This window comes from Mus pahari, chromosome 7 (assembly GCF_900095145.1).
Source record: "Mus pahari chromosome 7, PAHARI_EIJ_v1.1, whole genome shotgun sequence".
Taxonomy (NCBI): Eukaryota; Metazoa; Chordata; class Mammalia; order Rodentia; family Muridae; genus Mus; species Mus pahari.
The window spans coordinates 26,015,096-26,025,242 of record NC_034596.1 but is presented as its reverse complement, the minus strand read 5'-3'; the positions used below and the strand labels follow the sequence as shown (position 1 = coordinate 26,025,242).

General features: G+C 49.0%; 1 protein-coding gene across 1 annotated transcript; it reads left to right on the top strand.

Moving 5' to 3' along the window:
* Positions 1-2,391: 2,391 nt before the first annotated feature.
* On the top strand, positions 2,392-7,255 carry Sox11 (SRY-box transcription factor 11). The gene has a single exon (XM_021202179.2). It carries the CDS (start codon positions 2,697-2,699, stop codon positions 3,882-3,884), a length of 1,188 nt encoding a protein of 395 aa, XP_021057838.1. The 5' UTR covers positions 2,392-2,696; the 3' UTR covers positions 3,885-7,255.
* Positions 7,256-10,147: the final 2,892 nt, after the last annotated feature.

The following is a 10,147-nucleotide window of genomic DNA, read 5'->3' as shown; positions in this document are numbered from 1 at the left end:
AACCTGTGGGTAGACCGTTATTATAGAATATCAATCTACCTGATCTTTTGTGAAAGCCCTCCTAAATGAGAAGACAGCAAGACTTGCTCTCAGGCCCGCTCCTCCAGCTGCCTTCTGGAATCCCCAATCTCTGCCACTGTTTACTAAAGGACCCAGCAAGCCACTTACTTTGGGCCTCTGGACTCCCGAAGTAAAATGCAGCTCCCTTATTTGGGATCCTCTTTCTCCAACAAATGACTCTTTAGTCTTTGAACACAAGTTCTGTGTGGTTTTGACTGGTTCCCCACCCCCAGGAGCACTACTGCCTTCTGAGAATACACACACACACACACACACACACACACACACACACACACACAGGCTCTGCCTGCCTCTCCCGGGATCATTCATCTTCTGAAGCTGTGCACAATTTCATATCAGGAAGGTAGCGAAACTAGGTGAAAATTTAAACTGCCAAAGATTTTCAAACACGTTTTCTGTTACTGTATAATAAGATGGCAGGTGGTCACAAGTGGTGGCTTTTGAGGTTAAATGCCTCGAGTTGGAGACTAGCCTGGGGTGTATAGAGTAAGATCCTGTCTCTAAACAAAACAAACCAACAACCAAAACAGGCCAGAGAGGGATGTGGAAGGGGAAATCGCAAGAAAATAAAAGAAATAATAATGATGGTACATACCCCCATGCCTCACAATGGGAAGCTGAGATGAAATACCTCCCTGTATCTAGAGTGTAGATTTCCCTTGTGATGGGGACTCGCTGGCCCCACCCCACCCTTGCCTGATGTCCCCATTGCTGGAAAATCAGGCAGCTAAGAGGAAAACAAGAGAGAATGTCTGGCTTGCCTCAAAGATAGATTTCTACACACCACATGGGTTTTCTACATCTCCAGACATCAGGTTAACCAGTATGACTGTAAATTTTTTAGGTTCCAATGGCCTTAAACATTAAAATAAAATGCCAACGTTATTAAGACTGAGGTTAACTTCAATAATACACGTGCTTGGGACGGTGCTTTTCTTTAGAGTGAATACGATAAGGGTGAAATACAGGGACGCCTCCCCCCTTTTTAAAAATAAAATGACCTATGAAGACCTGGCACCATTGTATGTCCGGAGTGGGGATGTGTGGGAGATGAGAAGCGTAGTACCCTGTGCAGTACACCAACCTGAGAGGAAATATGTTTAGATAATTCCACTAGTCCCGGGCGGCCGATTTCTCGGGTGAGCAACTCCGGGTGGGGTGAGGGGCTGTAGATCTTAAGAACCAGCCCCCAGCACTGGGAGTGGGTAGGTATGAGGAAAACAGGGTGAGCAGCCACGTTAAACAGAAAGCAGAAAGGCTTCGTTTCATTGTCCTCAGAAGAGCCATAGGTGGGTAAGAGACAACACAAAGAAAAGCGAGTTTCCAAGGAGCCCGGCAAAACCAGTAGGCTGGAGCCGCCACTCCAGCGGCAGCCTTAACAGGCAAATAAGAAATATCTTCGCTTTAAACGAGAGTACACTTCATTTTAGCTTTGGTTTGTACCGTTGGGTTAAAATAGCAAATGACCCAGAAGGTGCGTGCTGGGAGGCAGAGCTAGGGTTTCAGGACCGAGCTGCAAGGGCGGAGGGCGTGGGTGATGGGCAGAGGAGGCGGGACGCGGGGGAGTTGAGGAGGCCTATGGAGTAGAAAGTGGGGGAGGGGCGGCGGGCGGCGATGCTGAGTCCCGGGCCTGTTCACCCGTCCGGCCTGAATCCGTGAACTCCTTTCCGAACCGCTCCGGAGCCGCCCGGACACGGCGGTCTCCGCAGACCGTTACTCCAGCCGAACCGGGAGATGCGCGTGATCCAGGAGGGAAAACGAGCGGGGGAGAGACGGGACAAAACCCTGCGGGTGCGCGGGGACGGGGGGAAGGGAGGGCCCGGCGGCCGGGCTCTAGAAAGGGGGAGAAAAGGAACCGGAGGATGAGCCCACGTGCGCGGTGCCGCGCGGTGTCGAAGCGCCACCTTCCGCTGGGTAGCGGCGCAGCGCGATCGCGCGCGGGTTTAGGGCGCGACGCGCCCGGGATGAGCAGGGGCACCCACTCGCGGTGCCCGGGTGGGTGTATCTGCATCGGGGTTCAGTCCATCGTCCCGCGCCCTTGAGTCCGCGCTGTCGTCTCTCGCTCCGTCCTGCGTCCGCCCCGGGGACACTCGCAGCTGTGCGCACTCGCGGATTTCTTTTGAAAAAAATAACATATTTCTAGACAACTCCCCCCCGCCCCCCATCTTTGCAAACTGGCCAGGAGGCGGGGCTGGAGGTGGGGCCTGTGGTTAATAACGGGAGATAGGCGGAGTCGGGACCAGCCATTGGCTGGTGGGAGTAGTGATGTCACCCATATGACACCCTGATAACGAGTTGAGAGAGAGCCCTCAACTTTTTGCAGAAGAAGCGCGCGCGCCTGGGAGTGCTTGGGGTCCGGCGCTTGCGGCGGCTGCCAGGAGTGAGAGAGCGAGAAATTAAGCGAGTGAGAGAGCGAGCGCGGGTCCCGGGCCGCCGCCGCCTCCTCTCCGGTCGCCGCCGCAGCCGCCGCCGCAGCAGGGAACGGGGCCGGGGGGGAGGGGGGCAGCCGCGGACGCGCGCGGCCAAGGACTTTGCAACTTGCCGGAGAAGGTGGAGGGGCGGGAGGGGGAGGGGCGCCCGCGAAGGAGACCGAGCGCCCAGCCCCGCCGCGGACCATGGTGCAGCAGGCCGAGAGCTCGGAAGCCGAGAGCAACCTGCCCCGGGACGCGCTGGACACCGAGGAGGGCGAGTTCATGGCGTGCAGCCCGGTGGCCCTGGACGAGAGCGACCCGGACTGGTGCAAGACGGCGTCGGGCCACATCAAACGGCCCATGAACGCCTTCATGGTGTGGTCCAAGATCGAGCGCAGGAAGATCATGGAGCAGTCGCCCGACATGCACAACGCCGAGATCTCCAAGAGGCTGGGCAAGCGCTGGAAGATGCTGAAGGACAGCGAGAAGATCCCGTTCATCCGGGAGGCGGAGCGCCTGCGCCTCAAGCACATGGCTGATTATCCCGACTACAAGTACCGGCCGCGCAAAAAGCCCAAGACAGACCCAGCGGCCAAGCCCAGCGCGGGCCAGAGCCCCGACAAGAGCGCGACGGGCGCCAAGGCAGCCAAGGGCCCCGGCAAGAAGTGCGCCAAGCTCAAGGCGCCTGCGGGCAAGGCGGGCGCGGGCAAGGCGGCGCAGCCCGGGGACTGCGGCGCGGGCAAGGCAGCCAAGTGCGTCTTCCTGGACGACGACGATGAAGAAGAGGACGAGGATGACGAGCTGCAGCTACGGCCCAAGCCGGACGCTGACGACGACGAGGACGAGCCCGCGCACTCGCACCTGCTGCCGCCGCCGGCGCAGCAGCAGCCCCCTCAGCTGCTGAGGCGCTACAGCGTGGCCAAGGTCCCCGCCAGCCCCACGCTCAGCAGTGCCGCCGAGTCCCCCGAGGGCGCGAGCCTGTACGACGAAGTGCGCGCGGGCGGCCGGCTCTACTACAGCTTCAAGAACATCACCAAGCAGCAGCCTCCGCCCGCGCCTCCCGCGCTGTCGCCCGCGTCCTCCCGCTGCGTGTCCACCTCCTCATCCAGCGGCAGCAGCAGCGGCAGCGGCGCCGAGGATGCCGACGACCTCATGTTCGACCTGAGCTTGAATTTCTCCCAGGGCGCGCACAGCGCCTGCGAGCAGCCACTGGGCGCGGGAGCGGCGGGAAACCTGTCCCTGTCGCTGGTGGATAAGGACCTGGATTCCTTCAGCGAGGGCAGCCTGGGTTCCCACTTCGAGTTCCCCGACTACTGCACGCCGGAGCTGAGCGAGATGATCGCGGGGGACTGGCTGGAGGCGAACTTCTCCGACCTGGTGTTCACGTATTGAGGGGCGCAGGGCTCCTCGGGAGGCAGTCGTGGCGGTCAGGATAAAGAGGATGGTGGGGGGAGGGGGAGAAGATGCTCATGGTCAGAGATGTGGCGCAGAGAAATTGGAAACGGTGATGAAATGTTGTTGGAGTTAAAGTGAAATGAGTAGTTTTAAACAGATTTTCCAGTTTTTTTCTTTAAATTTTTAATTTTTTAAAATTTTTTGGTCTCCCCACTCTTCCCGTCCTTTATCGTGTCTCAAGGTAGTTGCACACCTAGTCTGGAGTTGTGATTTTCCCCACCCGTAAAAAAAAAAAAAAAACGTGTTTTGTAATTTCTATTTCTTTTTCCTGAAATTCGTGATTGCAACAAAGGCAGAGGGGACCGGGCGGGGGAGGGGAGGAGGCCCCGCTCCGGAAGGCGCTGTTTGAAGCTTGTGGCTCTTTGAAGTCTGAAAGACATCGGCAGAGGACCCTTTAGACGGCACAACTGTTACTCTAGGGAGTTGATTTTTTTTTTTCTTAAGAGATTTAAAAAGGAACTGGTGATTTAAAAAAAAAAAAAAAGAAAAACACAAAAAGGGACCATTGCAACCTTTTTATTTTCTTTTCTTTTTTTGGAGGGAGAAAGCTGATGTCTTCTATGCATCCGATTTCTTAAACTGCAGGGAGCTTGAAAAAATGCAGTCTGTACAAACGCTTACAAAAATCATAACTGTGAACTGACTTAAGACCAGAGTTTACTTTTCAGATCCAATTGTTTATGGTTTTACAAATGTGATTTCTACTTGGCAACCTTTTTTTGGTAACTCGTTCCCTTATACCTCCTTGATTGAATACCTTACAGCCTAGACCTCAGTACAAAAAAGGTATTGAAACATTTTTGATACATAACAGACCTCAATCTTTTTTAAAAATTAATATATTTTCAGGCGTATTTTTGTACAGTGAAAGGGAACAATCTTGCTGTGTTTTTTCAGTAAGACTTTCAGGCACTTCTTCCCTTTTGATTTTTCTTTTTTTTCTCTTCTTAATTTTGTTTTTCTTTTTTTGTTTTTAGCATGCAAATATGTTGGTACGTTATGTCCTGGTTTAAAAGGATTAAAAATTTAAAAGTAATCCTTGCATCTAAAGGCCTTGTGGTTTTAAAAAAAAAAAAAAAAGCAAACTTTTTTTGTACAGCTATAGTAGAGATTTGTTCAATATTTGTAGGTAAAGATTTATTGAAAATGGTGACCTAGACCTCAGAGCTGTTCTTAGTTTAAGACTGTATGTACTGTATCATAGTAGGACCTATGTATCTCATCGCTGTGATGTGTGGACGGGGCCCCAGACGGAAGGTTTGAAACTGGATACGCGATTTTTATCAAAAAGAAAAAGGAAAGGCACATAGTTTAAAATTTTCTCATTTTGTGCAATATAATCTAAATAAACAGACCATTGCATATTTAGTAGCAAATGGTGGCGAAGCAGACTCAATGCACTGTCGAAGTCACCGCCGGGGTTTTTGGGTTTTTTTGTGTGTGTGCTGAAGTCTGTGTCTTGATTTTAATAAATCAGCAGGATCTGATAGAAGCTCGCATGGCCCATATTCTCTCTTAAGTCCACCCGGGGGCCGCGTGTTCACTGCGCAGCGGACGCGGGTCGCAGAGGGCGGATGCCGCTTTTTGGAGCCCTTAGGCTGCCATAGGTGGCAGACCGGTGTCCTCCCTTCTCACCCCGCCCTGCGTCTCCATCCCCGCCGTGGGCTTCGCGCTGGTCGGTGCGTAGCAAGTCTGGAGCTAATGTCCACAGGGCTAGGCCTCCGCTTCTGGCTTTGGCTTTTTTTTTTTTTTAAATCTCCACCCCCATCCGCGGGCGGCATCGCTGCGCGCGCGCGCGCTCAATGAGATACGAGTGGAGAGGGCCGCGCCCTTCAGCGTTATCCACGCGGGTGGGGCAAGAGGAAAGCAAATGCGCCTGGAGCCGCCTCCACGGTGCAGGGTGGCTTTGGTTTCTTTGATGGAGCATTTGCCTCCGGGAGCCCGGTCCAGCCCTCCCCTCCCCCACTCCCTCCCCCCGCCAGCTTGTCCCTCGTGGTGTCCCGCGCGGCAAGCCCAACTCCCCGGGGCCGCGGCGCCCGCGACCGAGGAGCCCTTCAGCAGTGAATTGAAACTCGGTGCCCAACAGCCCGACTCTAGACCCACAGAAACCGTTACGGCGCGGGCGCTGGCCGCGGGGACTTAGCCAGTAGGGATCCAGGTCGGTGCCCCACGCAAGACAGGCGCTGCAGGTAGAGAGCTCGCCCTCACAGAGCAGCGCGATCTCACAGCGCGCGTGGGTGGGGCGGCGACCCGGTGTGGCTTTTTCGGGCTTCCCTCGCCCACCCCTCCCCCCACAGCGCTCTGCTGTGAGCCACGCGGGGGACCTTTAAGCCACGAATAATTCCACCAGCGGTTTACAGGGGACAGATTCTGAAGCCTAAGGAAAAGGCATTCTGAGTGTCTTGAGATCTTAACATTTGCATGTGTTCCTGTTTTCCGTCGGGCGTTTTCCTTGGTGAGGAAGGAACTTTTAAATAAATTAGAAAAGGTGTGAGGATTTGGCTTCAGAATGGAAGCATAGCAGTAATTTGTATTTTAAAATTATGTGGCCGAGTTTCTTGGTAGGAAAATAAGAGACAGTTCTTGGTTGGAGATCAGGAAAAAAATTTTTTTTTTTTTAATCCCAGTTAGAACTCAGGAAAGGCGCTTGAATGCGCTTTTAACAATATTTAAAGCGGTTTAGACGAATGCATTGTGAAGACCATTCCCAGTGAACTCTATTGAATGTCTAATACACAAGATATTCCAGCTACTGGCTAGGCTTCAATAAAAGTTTAGCTGCATTTTTTTTTTTTCCTCCTAAGTAAGTCTTATTTTTAACTGAGCATTGACAGTATCTTAAAATGGTAACGTGGGCGTGGGCGTTGTGTGCATAGCAGTCTAGCCGGTTGGGTACCCTGCTCCTGTACCTAGTTCACAGACTCGAGTGCATTTTTTTTTTTTTTTTTTTTTTGGCGAGATTTCCATCTTTGAAGAAAAAAACAAAAACACCTGAACCAGCGTTCTCTTATTCTTTAAGCTGTGGAAATAATTTCCAGTTTCTACATTCTCGATATGCATCCTTCTTATTAAAAAGAGATAATACGAATGAAAGGCAGTGTGCTTAAAGTGTGCTTTGCAAATACATGTTATGAATGACTACGGTCACTGGGCAAATTATTTGTAGAATGATTAGCCTTTAGCTAGAAAAAAAAAATCATTGCAGCTCTTTTGGGCCTGGATGGTTCTTTTTAATGTTAATGGAGGGGAAGTGATTTAAATATGCATGCTCTTAGCAGTCAGGATCTGACTTTAGTTGTTTTGAGAGAGAGAGAGAGAGAGAAAAAAAATCAGAAGGCAAGGTCAACTTTTTTTTTCTCTGGGAATTGAAACCACAATCATCTTGACACTAGAAAGGTGTAAGGAATGGACATTTGTTCTTCACTTCAGAATTCAAATGAGTTTTGCCCAAGGAATCTGGGAAATGAGGCAAATAAGTTGCTCAATTTTCAAGTAGTCATTCAATAGGAATACACTCCATCACTCGGATTTCTTGTTCTCTGATGGGGTATTCTGTATAGTCTCCCTGTTTTCTCCTGATGGGCATATGTATCTTTGTGGACACTTGGAAGAGAGAGGTTTTTCTTGTACTCTCTCATTTCTAGAATCTTTCTACTCTTTTTTCCTGCAAGGTTCTCTGCTTTTAACAGATTTCTGAGGCAACTATATTTGTGCTTTTTTCTTATGTAGGAAGACCAGCGAAACTAGCTTACTGAGTTGTCGATTTTATCAGTAGATGAAGAAACTTTGTTTATTACAGTTTCAGGGAAGGTTTTTCAGGATATTTCTCAGTTATTCTAAGGGCCAAATTTTATAAAAAATAAAATAAAAAATCTTCATTAGGAATGTCAGTTTCAGATACCCTTTGTATAGCCTATGGCCTGCAAGGACAACACGACTGAGCCTTACATGTGTCCGAACAGGAATTCTTAAGTCCCCAAAGTAAACGTCTCCATGTAACAACTCTTGACGTGTTTCTCTGAGAGTTGGCTTATTTTGATTATCGATTCTTTCTCACTGTTCATTCCTGTTGATTTATCCTGCCGTATCTCTTTGGGTTTGATGAGCTCAACATTTTTGCTCTTTGATAACAACTCAGGTTTTGGTTTGGGGTTTTTCACGCCCCTTTTGTGTGTTGCTTACGTTTTCCACCACAGTATAAAATTACTGAAGCCAAGCCACTTCCCATTCCTTTACTTCTGCCTCCCTTTCCCCAACTCCTAACACACCCTCATTTTTCCCTTCTTCTTCTTCTTCTTCTTCTTCTTCTTCTTCTTCTTCTTCTTCTTCTTCTTCTTCTTCTTCTTCTTCTTCTTCTTCTTTTTTTTAACACTACCTAGATGCGTTAGCTGCCTGATTAGTTTATCTATTCCATGTGGATGCAGTGAGTTTATAAGAGAATTTCACAAACAAGTAGTTTTTTAGTGAACTTAAACAGAATTTTAAAGGAGACCTATTTTTATACTCAATAAAAGCACAAAACGTGCATAAAATATAGCATGGCGTACAAAGGGAAATCCACTCATAACGTTCCATGTATAGAAGTAATAATTTTCTTGGATAGCGATATTCTTTGAAGACCCAGTGCCTGTCTGCCTGTGCCCAGACAGGGTGGTTTCCACACACTGGGAACTTCCGGTTGCCGGCACTTGACAAACACAGTTCACCACAGCCACAAAGAGCAATAGACAGGAGCTGAGGTGTGCCTCCTGATGAGCAGCCGGCCACTAGGCAACCTGGATGTGCCCATGTGGAGGCTCCAGTCTCACTGTTTGATCAAACTTCTTTTATGTAGTCTCTTCTGTGAAAAAAAAAAAAAAAAAAAATGACCAAACAAAGCAATAGAACAAGTTTGAAAATGCATTTGAACATAGGATTTCCTCCAGGGTCCTCAAAGAGTTGTTGTTTTTTTTTTTTAAAAGTGACACTTAATTTTAGTAGGCACATTACATCCCCCCCCTTCAAAAACAGAACAACTGGAAATAAGACATAGCGTAAAAAGAATTTTGATCAAATGGATATTGACAAAGGGCCCTCAATCCCATTTCTCTTCACCCAGCTTGTGTTCAAAAACCGTATGCCTCGTCCCCTGAATCACAGGGAGAAGCGTCCTATGCCATTGTCATGGACTCCCCACCTTGTCTACTTTTGCTCTTGTACATATGTTGTGGGTATCAGTCGTTCCCATTTGTTCTGTAACACCCTTGTTTGAATGGACTGTTTTGAAACGGAGGCCTGTGTCTCAGGTATGGGACACCTAGTGGTCGTGGCAACCCATCCCGTGACGCTTTGTTTGCCGGGACAGAGCCACCTGAAGTCTGAGAGTAGTTATCAGCATGGCACTGTTAACAAGTGTTCTGTTTTCCAAGGCCGAGAAAAAAGGAAAAAAAAAAAAAGAATAAAGGAAAAAAAAAAAAAGCAACTTTCACAGCCGCTCCAGGTTTGGGAGAGGAATAGCTGGAAAGCCTTTTGTTTAGAAGTCTGAGTGGGTTACGGGGGGGACTTTTATAGAGTTTGCATGCCAGCGCAGAACCTGTTGCTGTCAGACAGAGAGAAGGAGAAGCTACCTGAGGCAGTGCGCTGGGGGACCACGTGAAGTGTCCCGTAGCACTAGGGCAGCAAATGCATGGTGAAGTCATGTCTTCTGGTAGAGGTTTATCTAGCATGCAGAGTGTAGTGTGTTGAAACTGTATGACGTTGCTGTATCAAAGTTGTAAAATTAAGCATTATTTATTGAAAACTATGTATTTTTTTGTAAAAACCTGATCACACAAGAGAGTATCAGTGGCTTGTGCTTTGTGCTTCAATCAAACCAGCTTCGTGACCGCCCTCCTTGGAATGCAGTGTTAATGCTCAGGGTTGAATTCATACACTCCAATGTCTCTTTTTGCAGGAGTTTTTCCACAGAGGAATACATTTGTTCAAAAGACCAATAAAAATCGTGTGATCAATCTCCACATGTGGCTTTTATGTGACTTTTTTTTGTTGTTGTTGTTTTGGTTTTGGTTTTGGTTTTTTTGTTTGTTTGTTTTTGTTTTTCTTTCCCACTTCGCATTGGGTAACTACTGTGTGACTCCTAAAGTGTTGTCTCGAAGCTGAGAGATTTGAAAAGTCCTGGTGTCTCAGCATCCAACCAGGACCCACAGCCTGGGCAGGACTGA